The 17,808-nt window shown below is 38.8% G+C and overlaps 4 protein-coding genes across 4 annotated transcripts; 2 read left to right on the top strand and 2 right to left on the bottom strand.

Annotated features, from left to right (window-relative positions):
* Nucleotides 1-3,450: 3,450 nt before the first annotated feature.
* On the bottom strand, nucleotides 3,451-4,179 carry LOC103459931 (olfactory receptor 4E1-like). The gene has a single exon (XM_008401869.2). The coding sequence runs from the start codon at nucleotides 4,177-4,179 to the stop codon at nucleotides 3,451-3,453; it is 729 nt and encodes a 242-aa protein (XP_008400091.2).
* Nucleotides 4,180-4,925: 746 nt separating this feature from the next.
* On the top strand, nucleotides 4,926-6,861 carry LOC103459872 (olfactory receptor 8G17-like). Its single transcript, XM_008401799.3, has 2 exons — nucleotides 4,926-5,598; nucleotides 5,669-6,861. Exon 2 carries the CDS (start codon nucleotides 5,673-5,675, stop codon nucleotides 6,612-6,614), a length of 942 nt encoding a protein of 313 aa, XP_008400021.2. The 5' UTR covers nucleotides 4,926-5,598; nucleotides 5,669-5,672; the 3' UTR covers nucleotides 6,615-6,861.
* A 3,963-nt stretch (nucleotides 6,862-10,824) lies between these two features.
* Nucleotides 10,825-11,949, bottom strand: LOC103459873 (olfactory receptor 8G17-like). Its single transcript, XM_008401800.3, has one exon. It carries the CDS (start codon nucleotides 11,933-11,935, stop codon nucleotides 10,991-10,993), a length of 945 nt encoding a protein of 314 aa, XP_008400022.2. The 5' UTR covers nucleotides 11,936-11,949; the 3' UTR covers nucleotides 10,825-10,990.
* A 2,425-nt stretch (nucleotides 11,950-14,374) lies between these two features.
* On the top strand, nucleotides 14,375-15,322 carry LOC103459932 (olfactory receptor 52D1-like). Its single transcript, XM_017303007.2, has one exon. The coding sequence runs from the start codon at nucleotides 14,378-14,380 to the stop codon at nucleotides 15,320-15,322; it is 945 nt and encodes a 314-aa protein (XP_017158496.2). The 5' UTR covers nucleotides 14,375-14,377.
* The last annotated feature ends 2,486 nt before the right edge of the window (nucleotides 15,323-17,808 follow it).

Here is a 17,808-nt window from a genome sequence, read left to right as displayed (position 1 = left end):
TTTTAAAGCCTCTGTAGGGTTCCGGTTTGGAAGGTCTCCTCTTCCTGCTGCTTCAGGCAGTAAGACTGAAATTCAAACATCGTCCCTCTGAGCTGACTGAGCTCATCACACTTTTGACTTCAACATTTTATTATTTCCGGCATGGAAATAAATGTAAGAATTATGATCCACAAACCTGAACGCAGCTAAAAAAAACCCCCAAAAAACATTGTAAAACAATGTAAAAAAACAACAACATAAAAATATCATAAAACATCATAAAAACATTATAAAAACATCTATCTTATGATTGACTCAGTTGAGAAATTTAAAACCGTTTCATGAACTCCAGTAACTCAACTTCTGCTCTCTGATTGTTTCTTTTTATTCCAATATTTAGTTGTTGTCTCGTTAAGCGGGTCTCCTTTAGAAAGGCTGAGGCTCTCAGGGGACCCCGATCATCACGTTAAACTGACCTGAGATGATTTCTGTGTGCTTTTGCATCTTTTGCATCGTTCTTTGGCTGATTTTAAATGTTCAAATCTTCTGATTGTTCCGACTCTTCCTGGTGGTTCTGACGGACTGCGTGGTGCAGAACCTCCTGCAGATCCCGCTTTTAGAGTTAATCATTAACTCTTGGCGTTATCAGCAGGTTTTACAGCAAACCATCAAAGTTGCGTTGCAAACATTTGGAATAAAATGTGAAAACAGAAAAAGCTTCAGAGTTCTTTGCAGTTTTCGTGCAGATGGTGATCAGATTAACTGATCAACTGTTTCCTGATCAATTAAATTCAGAGTTCATCTATAATTTGAAGGTTTTCAGTGAAATCAGAACAGCCGCGTTTCTCCAGCTGCTTCAGGCTGAATTAGTTTGATTCCGATGAGCTGAAGCCGCTTCGGGCTTCAGGTCTCCTCTAAACCAGACCAGCAGCAGCATGAAGACCCATCATGATGAAGATGAAGGAAACAGAGAAGAAGACTTACTGTGAAGGTTTCAGCAGAGCGGCGGCGCTGGTTCTGGTTCTGCTCCTATGCTGCAGCCTGAAGCTGATCCAGGAAGGTGGGGCAGCGGGAGGAACCAGGAAATTTGGAGACGCTGTTCGGATTCGGATCAGACACCCATCAGAACCGGTCGGACGCTCTCCTCTGCTGTTTGACTCAGCGGAGGCTGTCCCCCCGGCCGGTCCGCTTCACATCTGGACCTGGGATCGAACTGGCTCTGTCAGCTCTTCTCCTGCAGGATTCAGATTCTGAATCTGGACCAGGAATCTGGTTTCCCCTTTAAACCGAACTGTCTGTGAGGTTAAAGCTGTACTTTTATTAATTTGGTGGACCGGCTGCAGTATACGCTGCTGGAGACTGAAAATAAATTAATTGGTCACAAGTAACTAAATGAAGTTTATCAAAATTATTTGATCTGCATTTGTTTAACTTGACTTCTTAAAGGAGCAGCATCGTGTTTTCCAGCCACATCGACATTCACAATCAATAACTGTGTTACCTTCAGTTATAAAATGCTTCATATGTCAAATATGACTTAAATAACATTTAATTCCTAATTTAACTCCTTGAAATTGAGCCTCTGTCTCTTTAAAAATTCCTGCTCTTTCTGAAGCTCCGCCTCCAGGAAGTCATCTCAACATGGCTCCTCTGTTAACCCTTTAAAGTTTTTACCAGCCATGCTCTGTGCAGCAGCTCCTATAATGAGCTCACCAGATGTTTGCTAATTGCTGCTGACTAGTCTGAAGGAGCTGAGTGGCGGAGGAGCTGCGCCTCGAAGTTGGGGCTAAGCCCACTCAGGTGTTTTAAAAGTTGAATGGTTGCCATGGAGATTAAAGGATTTCTCAAACATCAAAACATTAATACATGATTTAAAGATAAAATGATTTTACATAAAACTGCCCGTTTAATAAACTTCATAAATTAACTTGATTACTTGTGACCAGTTAACATAGTATATATACTTAAGTTGAATCAGTTGTTCATTATTTTCAGTGCAGGCTGACCATGCCTCCCTTTGCTACTCTCTCCTACTACTCTCCAGTTATTCATTGTTAACAGCTTTATCTTTTCTCTCCAGACTCAGGAGGCAGGTCAACTTTAATACTTTGACCTAAAACCCTGGAACGTAACTGAACCCAAACCATCAAGAACTGAGAGCACTGGGAGCATTGGGAGGTATAATGACAACTGGTGATCAGAGGAAATAAAACTCCTTCAAAGTAAAAGTGAACAGAAGTTGATCAGCAGACGTATCCGCCCATGTTCCTCTCATTTCCCTGTTCCAATCAGAAACAGTGAGATAAACCAGCCTAAAATCAGACTGACTTTTAAAAGGGAAAAATCTGAAAAGTGTGACATGCATCTAAATTCAGCCCAGACCAGTCCATCCTTCTAACTCTTGTACAGCAGGTCTCTCAGGTTTTCCTCTTTGAGCTGATTTGATGCTTTCTTGGGTTTTGTTGTGAGACTGAAACTGTCCGGTTCTTCTTCATCTGCTCCACATTCACTTCCTGTTTGTTTTTGCTGACATCCTCTCTATTTCCTGTCATGTTTTTCCATCAGACTCAGACTTTTAAAAATAAATCAAGTCAAACTGATTTCCAGACTTCAGCAGGACTTTGGCTCTAAAGGCCGGGAGTTATGGCTGAAGGCGGTCCGGTAGCGCGACCATCAGGCCGTCTTCATCAAGACCAATATTAAGCTTCATATCAAGCTTGAAATATTTATTGTTCATCCTAAAGTTGTTACAAATCCTCTTCTGCCGAGAGAAACCTGACCTTCTCCTTCCTCCATGAAAACAAAAAGCTGTGTTTTTCAGAAATGTGTTTTTCAGAATGTGGGTCAAAGGAAAAAAGACAGGAATATGAAATTATGACAGTTTTTATTGATTCAAAGTATTAGTGGAAATGAATGAAATGTTAACTTTGGTAAAAACACCAGAGAACTGTTCAGATGGGACTGCTATGTATGCTGTAACCAGCAGGGGGAGCCACAGTCCGGAAAACCCTCCTCAGCAAGACGAAAACAGGATCTTTTACTCTATATGGACAATGTGGAAAAAATCTTTACATTGGAGTTAATAATCTGTGTCGACATTGCTTTAATCGATAAAATAAATAGTTTGATCATTTACAGCTTAAATTTAACTCATTAACTCTCAGCGACTCCTGAAGAAATCCTGCTGGTTGGAACATAATAATAATAATAATAATAATAATAATAATAATAATAATAATAATAATAATAATAATAATAATAATAATAATAATAATAATAATAATAATAATAAAAATAATAATAATAATAATAATAATAATAATAATAATAATAATAATAATAATAATAATCTGTTAGTCATTTTTGATAGATTGTGGAGTTTCTGTCTGTTCTGTCTGTTACGTGGATGGATGAACAGAATCATTTCTTTCATGCACAGATGAAAGAAAGTGCTGTCGGGTTATGTTGGACTCAGACTGATGATTGGACCTTTCTGGGCTGAAACCAGCTGGTCAGAACCTTTTTCACCTCGTTGGACTGAACTCCGTAGATGATGGGGTTCAGGCTGCAGGGGATGATGTGGTACAAGATGATGGCCATCTTCCTCTCCTCTGCGTACTGCGGGAAGCGGTGCAGAGCAATGCTCACCTTCCCGCTGGTGAACATGATGATGTAGACGATGAGGTGTGTGCTGCAGGTCCGTAAGGCTTTACTGTTGAGGGATTTGCACAACCAGAACCAAGGCCGACCCCAGGCAGAGACGGTCAGCTTCACCACCATCCTGTTGGTCATTATCACAGAGTAACGCAGGGGATTACAGATGGCAACATATCTGTCGAAGGCCATGATCATCAGCACCGTCTGTGTTGAGGTGCCAAACGTGTGGACCAGGAAAGCCTGAACCACACACTGATGGTACCCGATGAGGCGCTCAGCCGGCGGCATCAGGATGTCCGACATGACTCGAGGCAACACAAGACAATTTCCTAAAATATCCTTGAATGCCAGGTTGCAGAACAGCAGAAACATGGGCTGATGGATGTTTCTGTCAACTAAGATCAAGAGGATCATGCCAGCATTGGTGACCAGAACAAACAGGAAGGAGGAGAAGAAGAAGAAGAACAAAGGGAGCCTGGAGGACCTGGTGACCATCAGCCCCTCCAGCTGCAGCGTAAAGATGTTGAAGGTGGAGTTTTCCATTCACCTGGAACAGAGCACGTTCACACACATTCAACATGTTCTCAAATAAACTCAACAGTTCAATCATCCAATTTAAACGAAACAATAAATCTATGAGTTGCAGGTTATCGTTTCATGAACCAGTTAGAGAAGCTGGTACCTGCTGGTTTCCAGTGGATCCAAACCCAACCAATCATCTGGCAGCAGACACAGCCTGGGATCCTTTTTTTATCAGAGTCTATTCAACAGAGAGAGATGCATCAAAATGGTTCCCATAGAAACTGTCACAACATAAAGTTACCATGTAGAGGAAAACAACGACGTCGTCAGACTCAAGGTTCAGTCTCACAATCTGCTGCGATTCTAAAACAATAAACTTCATCATATCGTTTTCCAGAGTACATTTTATTACTCCTTTGACCCAAAAAGAGCCTTCAGAATCCAATTTATGGAAGACGAACCAAACAGCAGAACTCTCTGACTGCAAATAGGAAACTGGTAGCACCAACCTGCTGGAACCCAGAGGAAGGAAAACAATGATCTATGTCATTTCTGAACACTTTACTCCAAACCTGTTTATTGAGGACACATTAAAAAGTTTTATTTGATGAAATCTGAATTTGTTTTGTGTCGTTGTTCATAATGTAAGTGGAGGAGTTCCGGTTATGCTGTGTGCTCTTATTTTGAAAGGTGAGGCTCTGTTGTGGTAGCCATGTTGGCCCTGAATGGCTTGTATTCCTCGTGCTGGAGACTGGAAGAAGGGAAGTTTGTGATCAAACGGAGACGAGTTCCCGTACTTCAGAGCTATTTCAACTCTTATTGTCCTATTGAACACGTCTGAAACTCACATCCCACATGCAACATACTACTGAATGATAGTAGGCCACAGGCCGCAGCGCTCTATTTATGGCAGTAAAGATGGTTGTCATCTCTGATGGATTGTAAAGTTTCTGAGAGCGACAGCACAGTCAGCAGCTGGTCGGTAGATGAAGGAAGCTGATAAAAGCTAACAGCTAACAGCAACGGCCTTTAGTGGAGCATTGACTGCAGTTTCTGAACTGGTTTTGATCCGGTACTGTTTGGATGTGGACCCGGACCAGGAGCAGTCAGTTGGGATGTGATGCATTCACTGACTCAGACTGCTTTCATCTCTTCATTATCAGATTGACCGTCTTTCTTCGTCTGCTGTCTTGCGTTAACAACGGAAAAGTCAGATAAAATGTGGCATGACTGCAGACGCTTTGAAAACATATGAAATAATTATTTAACCTATAAATAAGTTTAGTTGAGCAATGATGCAACCTTCCTGGTTGATTTCTGTTGCTATGACCACAGAGTTGACGTTGCCTCTCTAATGAATGGACGTCTTCATAAAACTGACAGAGCTGGAAGTCTGTCGCCACTCTGTCCATTAAATCAAGAGGAAGGAAGAAAACTCTGGTAATATTTACAGTTTTTAATTTCATTTAATTAAATTGTTCCAAGAACTTATTTGGTGCTTCTGTTTCAGACTGATGGAAAATTTCACCTTCAACAGCTTCACTCTGCAGATGGAAGGGATAAAAGTGACTCCAACATCGATGTATCCTCTCTTTTTCTTCTTCCTCTCCATCTATCTGTTCATTATGATATCTAATGTGGGGATTGTGATCCTAATTTGCATGGACAGAAGCCTCCATCAGCCCATGTACCTGCTCTTCTGTAACCTGCCGTTTAACGATATTCTTGGTAACTCGTACATGGTTCCCCGCCTGATGTCGGATATCTTACTGCCGCCGGCTGAGCGCCTCATCAGTTACTATGAGTGTGTTGTTCAGGCTTTCTGTTCTCACATTTTTGGCACTGCTTCCCACACGGTGCTGATGATCATGGCCTTCGACAGATATGTTGCCATCTGTAATCCTCTGCGTTACTCTGTGATAATGACCAGCAGGATGGTGGTGAAGCTGACCGTCTCTGCCTGGGGGTCGGCCTTGGTTCTGGTCGGGATTCTGCTGGGCCTGACTGTCCGTTTGAGCCGCTGCAGGACTCTGATCACCAACCCGTACTGTGACAATGCCTCGCTGTTCAAGCTGTCCTGTGAGAGCGTGGTGATCAACAACATCTACGGCCTGACCTTCACCGTGGTTCTGCTGACAGCCTCCATCAGCAGCATCGTCCTCACCTACGCCCGGATCACCATGGTTTGTCTGACCAGCAGGAACAAGTCTGTGAACAGCAAAGCCCTGAAGACCTGCAGCACACACCTCTTCATCTACATGATCATGTTTGTGTGTGGAAAGTTTCACATTGTGGTCCATCGCTTCCCTCAGTTCGTAGACCAAAGGAAACTGGTAGCCATCTTGTTCCACATCATCCCCGGCAGCCTGAACCCCGTCATCTATGGAGCTCAGTCCAAAGAGATCAAGAAACTCCTGTCGAGGTTGTTCCGGTCCAGACAGGTTCTGTCATCGTGATGATGAATATCCAAACTCTAAATCAAGTTCTCATTCTGTTTTCAAACATTTCTTACATGTACTTTATATTTTCTGTATTTGGATGTTTTAAACATCTGATCCAGACAAATATTACAATGTTCTGCTGTCATTGCACCAAGCTGAATTTTGTTCATAAATATTCATGTTTAAGTCTTTGAAAATACTAATATGAAATTATGTTTTTGTTCATAAGCTAATTTATTTTCTTTGATATACAAGAAAATTATGTGGAAAATCTGATTTCAAAATAAAGTTCCTAATTGATGAACAAAAAACAAAGGAACAGTCCTTGTTCTCAGATTCGTTAACAGAAAGTTCATGAAGGGTAATTTTTTAATCAGCTTATTTTTTTTGTTGCTTTCTTGTCTTATTTTTTGGATTAACTGACAATGGTGTCATGTGTCCCTAAACTAGTTCTTCATTTCATAATTAAGATATAATTTATTTGGCTATGTGCATTTCTGGTGGATGATTTTCATTTATACAGAACTGTTTTTGTAAATCAGACTGATTTGACTGATTTAGATTTCTGCCTCCAAACTCTGCAAAGCCCTGCTGAAGATCTAAATATTTGGTTCTAGATGGTCCAACATCATCATTGATTCTGTCTTCTCTTAGCTCAACCCTCAGGTTTTAGACGTTATTCAGTTGCAAGGACAGAGATAGCCATAGAAGAAATGTGATTATGTTTTAGTTTATAAACCTGCTGAAAACCTGAACCATCGAGTCCACCAGATTAGTGTTCAGGATTTCCCAGTATTTTCAGGTTTAAAATCAGAATCTTGTTTTTTCTGGCTAACAATGTCAAAAAAAAAAAAAATATAAAAAAAAAAAAAAGATATATATAATATATATATATATATATATATATATATATATATATATATATATATATATATATATATATATATATTCCTTTTATTTTGTACCAAAAATAAAAGGAACACTTAAACAACACAATATAACTCCAAGTAAATCAAACTTCTGTGAAATCAAACTGTCCACTTAGGAAGCAACACTGATTGACCCGACGAGGGTCCCATTGTCAATCAGTGTTGCTTCCTAAGTGGACAGTTTGATTTCACAGAAGTTTGATTTACTTTGATTTACTTGGAGTTATATTGTGTTGGTTAAGTGTTCCCTTTATTTTTTTGAGCAGTGTATATACCGTTATACTGCATATAACGGTATATATATACCGTTATATGCAGAGTTTGGAAAAAAAAAAAGTATATATATACTTTTTTTTTTTTTTGACATTGTTAGCCAGAAAAAACAATCAAGATTCTGATTTTAAACCTGAAAATACTGGGAAATCCTGAACACCGTATTCTGTTATTCGCTATTGGTTAGGTTAGTGTGGGACACACTATAAGACCAAGTATGTTGGGTTACCTGCATTCACACACTGAAACTGGATGCCATCGTTAATACAGTTAATATAAAGGGTTTAATTTGGTTGGCCAATCCTGAAGCAGCTTTAGCATCGTTAGCTTCGTCCACTCGCTTTCAGGCAGAGTGTCAGTCTGACTCACAGTCTCTGGTTTAATTCATCCTAAAGGTTTTCTGCCATATTGCCAGGGCACAGGGGACAATGTTTTATAAATTAGACCGCAGAATAAAAAATGACTCGACTCTATATGGTCACACCCAGACAAGCAAATTTATAAACTGAGTAAAACAAAACTTTATGTCAATCCATATGTTTAGCAGTTTTAACAAATTGAGAACAAAATGGAGAAAATAGCAGTAAATATGGAGATCTTCACATACAGCAGCATGCAGCAGCATGCAGTGGCTAACATGTCTTGGAAGTTGGCAAGTGAAATCAATGGTTTCTTTTGAGAGACCATTGGTTCTTTAGCTGCCTCCATACTTAAGGACCATATCTGCCTTCAAAGAAAACATTTCAAGCCTAATGTTCCCTAAAATGTTGTCACTAACCAAGTGGTAGCAGAGCAGCCACTTGGTTAGTGAGCCAGAAAACTCCAATTGAGAGAGAGACCAAACCGAGTGACAACGATGCTTTCAGACCCAGATATCCTTCTGAAAGAATTTAAGATTAGCAGAGCTTTCAACTCTTCTCCCTGGATTAGGAAACTTGCTCCAAGAATGAAACATCCACTAGACATTAAGAAGCTAACAGGGCATAACGTAGCATTCGTGCTAACATGGCGATTCTAATTCTGTTCAATTTGCACACTCTGAACTTAGTAAAAGAGCTTTTGGTTTGGAGCAAGCTGCAGAATGACTAAAAAAATAGCTAAATTAATTTAATTGAACCCTTTTGAATCAAAATTAAATCCTTGAGGTAAATTCCATAAAATGCAACTCTTCCCTTTATATTCCTTGTAATCTTGATCAGTTTTTAACGTATTTTTGGACTTAAAGTTAAAGTTTTGATTTCAGTCATTTTTATTTCACTGACATTATATTGGTTATTTCCAGGTTTACTGGACAGGGTCCTGCAGGCGTGTAAATATTAATTAAATGGATAATTATACTGATAGTTTATGACCACAACTCCACATAGCTGTGGGATCCCCAGGTGGAAAAAAAGTATACTTTAGTATACTTCAAACATACTTAAATTTGTGAAAGTACACTTTAAGTATACTAATTATTAAGTGTACTATCTATAAGTATATCTAAAGTATACTAAAAATACACTTGTACCAATTTCGAAATTAGTACTTTAAACACACTTAAACATAATTATACCAAAATACACGTTTAATATATTAAATAAAAGCATTCTTTATGTGAACAAAATATGAATGATTATGTATGAATTTTTAAATGCCTTAAAAATCTTTTACTATTTATTAAAATTGCATACAATAAAAAAAGGATAATCATGATGTAATTTTTAAGAAAGTACCCAATCAATTTTCAGATGTGTGATGTAAAACCTTATAATCAACGGTGTTAGCTCCAGTTCATACTCCAGATTTGATGGTGGCGGTATTGCACACTTTCATTTATTTAAAAAACGCCACAAAGAGAAGAAAAAACTTGAACGCAGGGAAGATAAAAGACGTAAGTATTATTGTAAGTATTATTTTTTTATTTGCCATTTTTCTGTTCTCTTTAAATACAAATACTTTCTCTGTTTAATTGCTCTATTGTTCTTTTTTGTAGGTGCAGTGAACGGGAATGTTCTGTCGTTGATCCTCACTTTCATGTTTTATTGTCACACTTAAATTTTCATGTTCATGTGTTCACTTTTGATGTGTAAACTGATAATTTATGTAAAGTTCATAAAGTTGTGAGTAAAATTGGACAATTTTAAAATGTCGGTAATAAAACAAAATATTTGAATTACCTTGGGCATCTTGTGTAATTAATCTTTCCATGTGATTTTGGCCTAAAACAATGTAAGTACTGTAATGTAGTTATGCATGTCATTTACAAAATAGGTACGTAGGAATAAAGACTTTCACGAGTAATTAAAATTTTAGTTTATTATCAATAGCAGGAAATCAAAAATAAAAATTAAGTGTAATTTAAATACATTACTAATATATTAATAGTATATTTAAAATATGTTTGAAGTATATTAAATATATATTTTTAATATAATTCTGAGACAGAATTATTACACTCAAAATATAATAATTATATCAAAATATAATAACAAAGCTCTGAAATATGATATTTAAAAAGTATACTTTAAGTACACTAAGTACACTTGAAGTTGTTCCAAAAAAGTAAGTATGGTATACTAAAATATATTATTACTTGTAATTTAATACTATTTAAATACTACTAAAGTATACTAGGCACAAAATTAGTTGTTCCAAAATAGTACAGTTTAAGTACATCGATAAAAGTATATTAAAGTATGTTAAAATTTAGTATACTAAAGTATACTTTTTTTTCACCTGGGTCAACATGCCTCAACAGATGAGTCAATCTGCAGGAAGAATGAAATACTAGATGAGGAGAAAATTAACTGATTTTTTCACAGAATGAATAATTTATTAAATAAAAAACTTTGTGAAGAAAAGAATTTTATTGACTTAAAACTGTTAAAGACCAGATGTTAAAATACCTTCAATTATTTTAAAGTACATCTGACTGCAAAGCGTACTACAAATATAAAGATGTGGACTTTACATTAAAAGGATGCACATTGTGAAAGTTAAACACAAGCGTTCATTGTGAGTAAGTGATTCAAACGTAAGAAACATAATTAAAACTAACTAAAACAGGATTTAATTAATGGTAGAGATTCCTTTTAAATAATGTTCTGCTTTTCTGAAACTGGGGACAATTCATTTTAAAATGTTTATCTTAAAATTTTTTCACAGTAAGCAAACAAAAACAAACAAAAAAACCCCAGATTTGAGACATTATGATGACAGAATCTTTCTGGAGTAGAACAGCTTGGACAGGAACCGTTTTATCTCTCTGGATTGAACACCGTAGATGATGGGGTTCAGGCTGCCGGGGATGATATGAAACAGAATAAGACACAGTTTCCTGTACTCTGAGTATTCAGGGAAACGATGCAGCGCAATGTTCATTTTCCCGAAAACAAACATAATCATGTAGACAAAGAGGTGTGTGCTGCAGGTCTTCAAGGCTTTACTGTTCAGAGACTTGCTCTTACTGGTCAGACAGACAACAGTGATCCTGGTGTAGGTGACAATAATGCTGCCGATGGAGGCTGTCAAGAGGACCACAGTGAAGGTCAGGCCGTAGATGTTGTTGATCACCACGCTCTCACAGGACAGCTTGAACAGTGAGGCGTTGTCACAGTACGGGTTGGTGATCAGAGTCCTGCAGCGGCTCAGTCGAATGGTCAAACCCAGCAGAATCCCGACCAGAACCAAGGCCGACCCCCAGGCAGAGACTGTCAGCTTCACCACCATCCTGTTGGTCATTATCACAGAGTAACGCAGAGGATTACAGATGGCAACATATCTGTCAAAGGCCATGATCATCAGCACGGTGTGGGACGTGGTGCCGAACATGTGGGAACAGAAAGCCTGAACAACACACTCGTAGTAACTGATGAGGCGCTCAGCCTGCGGCTGGAGGATGTCCATCAACACACGAGGCAACATGACAGAGTTTCCCAGAATATCATTAAAAGGCAGGTTGCAAAACAGCAAATACATGGGCTGATGGAGGCTTTTATCGAGAATAATCAGAGCCACAATCCCAACATTAGCTATCATAATGAACAGATAGACAGACAGCAACAGGAAGAAGGCAGGGTACATGGACGCCTCTTCCACATTTAACCCTTCAATTTGCAGCATATAGCTGTTGAATGTGTAGTTTTCAATCATTACTAGATGCAAAAACCAATGAGCAGCAATCACCGTTGAAAGATGTGAAATTTGTTAAATCTTTTTACAGAAAGCTGTAGGACCGAAAGGAATTTGCATTCAAAGTCTATCAGAAAAGCTCAGTAATTTAATGTACCTTTAGTTTCTCCTGACTTTCTATAATGATGTTCACTTGCTATCTAACTGCAGAAAATCCCAGCATCCTTCCCCAGTTTATAATGATGGATTCAGGGGAGCTGTGGAAAGGGGAAGTCCCATCATGGAGGTGGTGCCGCTGGAGATGGTCAAAAGTTTTCAGTCTGTTTGCAGCTAGATAGCACAAACTCAAGTATGCTGATTCAATTAAAATGTTTTAGTTAGAGTTCAAAGGGAAAAGGTGCAAACTCTACAGAATTAGGCTAGTCTGAACTTTATTTTATACACGTATTCTGAGGCGATCGGACAGCAGGATCTTTATCCCATCAGCTCAGCTGATTCCAAGGCAGCTGGAAAACACCAGCTGAGTTAAATAATGTAAAGATTCCTGTTTCCACGTTGTCCAGTAAGAGGCCCAGGAGAGTTCACTACCATTTACGCTCCTGTCTTTAGTTGTCAGATGACAGTGGTGGAGATGGGAGTAGGAGTTTGCACTGTAGTTAGTGGGTTGACAGTGGGTTCCTGAGTCAAAGGCACTTCGGCCCCCTTGCCTGCTGGTGGAGGTCAGAGGGCCCAGCAGGTGGCACTGTTGCATGGCAGCCTTGCCTCTGTTAGACTGCTCCAGTGCAGCTGTGCTGTTATGCAGCAGTTTGCCACCATCAGTGTATGAATGTGTGAATGACTGAATGTAGTGTGAAGCACTTTGGGGTCTTCTGGATGAGATGAAGTGCTAAATAAGAACAGGCCAGTCCAGATGATGGTGTGCTGAAGGGTTCTTCTCCATCTCAAGGTCCAACGGCTGATTTCCTCAACAAGAGGTGGTCCTCAGAGAAGACATTTCATGATATAGTTCCCGAGTTCTGTATTGAGATGATCCAGGAAGTTCTACTCTTTGAGGTTCCTCTTGTCCAGTATGACTGAACCTCCCACAGTTAAGAAAAAATAATCACTAAGAGAGGTTGAAAATGAAAGTTCATCCCAGATCCAGACTGGCCCAGAAGAGTTACTTATGTTTCTGTCCTTAGTTGTCAGATGTAAGTGGTTATCCGGTCTGGAAGACCATTGTCCTCAAGCTAACAATTAACAATCATTACTGTTTAAACTTTACCTTTAATAACATAAAGTTACCTCATTTTTAAAGTGCAATCAGTAATACTTTTATAACAAATTTATATCAGTAATGATTTCTTGGTTAATGTCAAGTTGTCATAACAAAGACATTTTGAATAATGTCAACTTTGTATTAAAAGTGTCATGATTTACCGAATGACACTTTATGACAGCAGTCATAAATATTCATGAAGGCTTATTCATGTTCATGACAGGTGTTATGTCATGTTAATGACAGTGTCGTGTCAGTCTTATTCACCCCCCTTCAAATAAAGTGTTACCATCAACTGTACATAATTCAAGTAGTCTGAGATGACTACTGTGTTTGGTTCTGGTTCTGGGGAGCCAGACGTCGTCAGAGGTCTGTGGTGCTGAGTCATTCAGGATTTATAAACTAACAACAGTATTTTGCAGTCTATTTTCTCAGTGGAAGGACTTTAGAACTGGGGTTTTGTGCTCCATGTTCCTGGTTTCAGTTGGAACGCCAGCTGCAGCTGTTGATTAGTGACAGTGACATCTGCAGTGTCATTGCAACAGTTGCATTGACTCTGTTGCAGTAATCAGTGCAACTAAAGCATGGATGAGTTTCTTTACATTTTGCTGGAACATTTGTTGCTTAATGCTGGAAATGTTCTTCAGGTGATGGAAGGCCGACTTTGTAACTGTCTTTATTACATCAGTCCATGATTCATCAGTTGATTCTAAATCTGTCATAGTTATAGTTAGGAAAAGGAAACATTTGTCCTGGTGGCATTCAACCCCATTTTCATCATTCATTGTTAAGTTTAAAAATGGTCAGAATTAAGTGAGCATTGCTTAATTGACTCAGCACCAGTTTATTGGCGTGGCCTGTGGGTTTTAGTCTCCATGACTACTAGCATGTTGTTACAGCGCTACTCTCAGATGAATAGACAAATGTATATAAAAATCACCCAAGATAGACCTCTCCTACCAAACAATCAAGGTGGTTCAACTTTGCAAGCCTAAGAAGGTTAGAAATCCCAGGTAAATGTTGGGGTTATACTCAGACATTTGGAATGTATTTCCTACATCAATCTACATTTAGTGTCTGTGTTTCTAAACCAACAAATAATTTTGCTCTTTCTGAAAGGTGTTTTTGTTTAATGTATTTTATAATTACTTTACGTCGTGCAAGAAGAAATCTTGATGTTCTCATTTGATCTTTCTTTCAGGGTGATGGAAAATGAAACCTTTAATAGCGTGACCCTCCAGCTGGAGGGGTTAAAGGTCATAGAGACATCAGTGTACCCTGTCTTTTTGTTTTTCCTCTTCTCCTATCTGTTCATAATGATACTTAACATTGCGATTATAGTCCTGGTTTGGATTGATAAAAGCCTCCATCAACCCATGTATTTGTTGTTCTGTAACCTTCCAGTTAATGACATCTTTGGGAATTCAATTGTTTTGCCCCGTTTGCTGTCGGACCTCCTGAAGCCTCCCTCAGAGTTGATAATCGGGTACTATGAGTGCGTCGTTCAAGCTTTCTGCACCCACATGTTCGGCACCACGTCCCACACGGTGCTGATGATCATGGCCTTCGACAGATATGTTGCCATCTGTAATCCTCTGCGTTACTCTGCGATAATAACCAACAGGATGGTGGTGAAACTGACCGTCTCTGCCTGGGGGTCGGCCTTGGTTCTGGTCGGAATTCTGCTGGGCCTGACTGTCCGTTTGAGCCGCTGCAGGACTCTGATCACCAACCCGTACTGTGACAACGCCTCACTGTTCAAGCTGTCCTGTGAGAGCGTGGTGATCAATAACATCTATGGCCTGACCTTCACCGTGGTTCTGCTGACAGCTTCCATCGGCAGCATCGTCCTCACCTACACCCGGATCACCATGGTCTGTCTGACCAGCAGGAACAAATCTCTGAACAGCAAAGCCCTGAAGACCTGCAGCACACACCTGGTTGTGTATCTCATTATGCTTTTCTGTGGCATACTGATCATTGTGTTGCATCGTTTCCCTCAGTACTCGGACCAGAGGAAAATGTCCGCCATCTTGTTTCACATCATCCCCTGCAGCCTGAATCCCATCATTTATGGAGTTCAGTCCAAAGAAATAAAAAGATTTCTCTCTCATGCTTTCAGATCTAGAAAAGTTTTATCTTCATCTTGAAAAAACTTATATTTTATGGTTGACAAAAGTTATCTAATAGATTTGAGAAATTAAATATTTTCTTTAAATGCACACAGCTTTTGTTTTATTCTTTTGACCCAACATTTAATAATCTAAAGGACAGACTGAATTTAAATACCTGAATTGTTTTGTGTGTGTGTGTGTGTTCCTTACAGAACTTTAATTGGTCATTTCTTGTTTACGTGATGTAAAGTTGCCTTTTTATCTCGAGACAATTTTCTGTCATATTCTGAACTTTATGATGAAAGAATTAAGATTTTAGAGGCTTGCATTTATCTTTCTGTAACCTAAAACCACAGTTTAAAACCAATTTGAAGTAATGTAATATATTTTTCACAATTAAATATCAACAGTTGTTCATATCTTTGGCCTTCGGTTTTATTCAAAAGTTTCATTCAAAACATAAAGTGTCTCTGAAAACTTCTTCTTGTTGAAGCTAAAACACATTCAGTTGGACTGTTTGTGTCCAGAGAGTTGAACTTTGTTTCAGGCGCTCAGGGGACACAGCGCCCCCTGGTGAGCAACAGGTTTCATCAGTATGTTTTGAACAGAACAAAGTGTTGAAGTTTCCAGAACAAAGAAAATCATTAATGACTCCCAGTGTGAGCTGCTCCATAAAAACACTTATCAACAGTTTCTGATAATTAACCCAGAGGGAGAAAACACTAATAGGTGTTTATTAGAGTTCAGACAATAACCTGATTACAACTGTTGATGAAAGATCTCCTCTGGGATCTTCAAACTGTGAAAGACTTTAACTTATTTTGTTAGACTTATCTCATACAATGAACCAGAACGTTTACCAAAGCCTCAGTCTGAAAACACAGACCTTGTAGGTTTTCTCCTTTAGCCAGCAACAATGAGCTCTTCAATAAATTACAGTTAAACAAACAAAACAATAAACACGTCAAATAATTTCAGGGGCCCAAATCCTGAGAGGCAGCAGCGGTGAAGACATGCAACCGTCGACATGCGCAAACACAGAGACACATCAGACCAAAGTGTCCGCAGAGACAGAGAACCGGGTCAAATCAGTCTGTTTGAGTTCATTAGTGTCCTGGTCACTCGCACACCTGGGAGCTTTGAGGCCTGCAGGGTCCGAGATTACTGTTTGTAACTTACAAATCTAAAGCAATAGAAGGCAAAACAGTTGCCTAATATCCTTTTTTCTTTTTATCAAATCAATTCTTACATGTCTTTTTTATTTTCTGGATTCAGTCCTTCACCTAAACATGTCAAGATGTCAGTAAATGTCTCCACGTAAAAGGGGGAAGTAGATACTTTTGAATAATGCAAAGAACAAGAAAGGATGTGAAACAGCAGCAGGAAAAACATGGAAGGTTCCTTGAAGAAATCCATATTTCCTCATATTCAGTTAATTCCAGAATAATTCATACTCCTGGATAATTTAGGTTGAAAATAAATGATGGCCAACAAGTTTCTTTGAGCTGCAAGTAGTGCTAAGATTATGGAACCAGTGGGCGTTACCAGTCAGAGTCCATGAGCTCTAGATTAGGGTGATGGTATGGAGGCTTTCCAACCTCAAAGACCAAGCTGAGTTTTGATCAAAAAGGATAGAAAATATTTTAAATATGTTGTCTTAGTTCAAGAATCCTCTTATTAGAATAAGTATGTCAGAGTCTTATATTTGCATGTCTGAGGGGCCCACTGACCTATGACCCTAAATTACCATCAATTCGAGAACCACACAGAGATTTTTTTCCTGTAGATGTCAGAAGACAGGAAGGGTTTGGACTCAAAGCAGCAAACAGGAAGTGAAGCATAAAAAGTTATTCGTAAAGAGATTGAACTTTGGGGGTCTTTCATCTGACCTGTTTGTATTCAGGGAGACAAACTGTTTCAGGTGTTTGGGACTCAGGGGCCCACTGGTGGTTTCATTAGTCTGCGTTCCAACAACAAACAGGAAACAAACATGTTTCTGAACAACAGTGACCATTAATGAGCGACACCATAAAAACCCAGAGGACTAACTATCAACAGTTTCTGATGATAATTAGTCCTCTGGGAGGAAACGTGACAGGAGACGCTTCTGTGGGGATTCACATGTTGTCACATATCAGCTTTTATGAAACACTCAAACTAAGTTTGAGTCATGACTAAAAGTCAGGGAAATAAATCAAAACATAAATCGAAATCTAGGAAAGTTTGTCATGTAAACTTGTAAGAAGACAAAGTGCTAAAAGAGAAAATGTTCAGTCTGTCTTAAATAAAGACAATAATAATTCAGTTTCAGGAAAGACAAAGAATAACCAACCAGTTGCCTCTGAGTGTTGACAAATCAAGAATTATTTCAAAAAGCAGCTGTCTGGTTGACACTGAAAAAAAACAGTGAAAATGGGTCATCACTGGATCTTTAAGCAGAATGAAGATCAACATAAAACCAAACCACTACAGGAACATCCTGCTTGGTCATCCTGTGTTTAAGAGAAGAAACCATCAAAGAG

The sequence above is a fragment of the Poecilia reticulata genome, chromosome 14 (assembly GCF_904066995.2).
Source record: "Poecilia reticulata chromosome 14, P_reticulata-male-v2, whole genome shotgun sequence".
In the NCBI taxonomy this organism is placed as follows: domain Eukaryota; kingdom Metazoa; phylum Chordata; class Actinopteri; order Cyprinodontiformes; family Poeciliidae; genus Poecilia; species Poecilia reticulata.
Note: the sequence above shows the minus strand (reverse complement) of the source record. Positions and strands in the feature narration are given on the sequence as shown.

Excerpts from the sequence above, each read along its gene's own strand:
- LOC103459932 (XM_017303007.2), top strand. The coding sequence starts at position 14,378 with ATGGAAAATGAAACCTTTAATAGCGTGACCCTCCAGCTGGAGGGGTTA.
- LOC103459931 (XM_008401869.2), bottom strand. The coding sequence starts at position 4,179 with ATGGAAAACTCCACCTTCAACATCTTTACGCTGCAGCTGGAGGGGCTG.
- LOC103459872 (XM_008401799.3), top strand. The coding sequence starts at position 5,673 with ATGGAAAATTTCACCTTCAACAGCTTCACTCTGCAGATGGAAGGGATA.
- LOC103459873 (XM_008401800.3), bottom strand. The coding sequence starts at position 11,935 with ATGATTGAAAACTACACATTCAACAGCTATATGCTGCAAATTGAAGGG.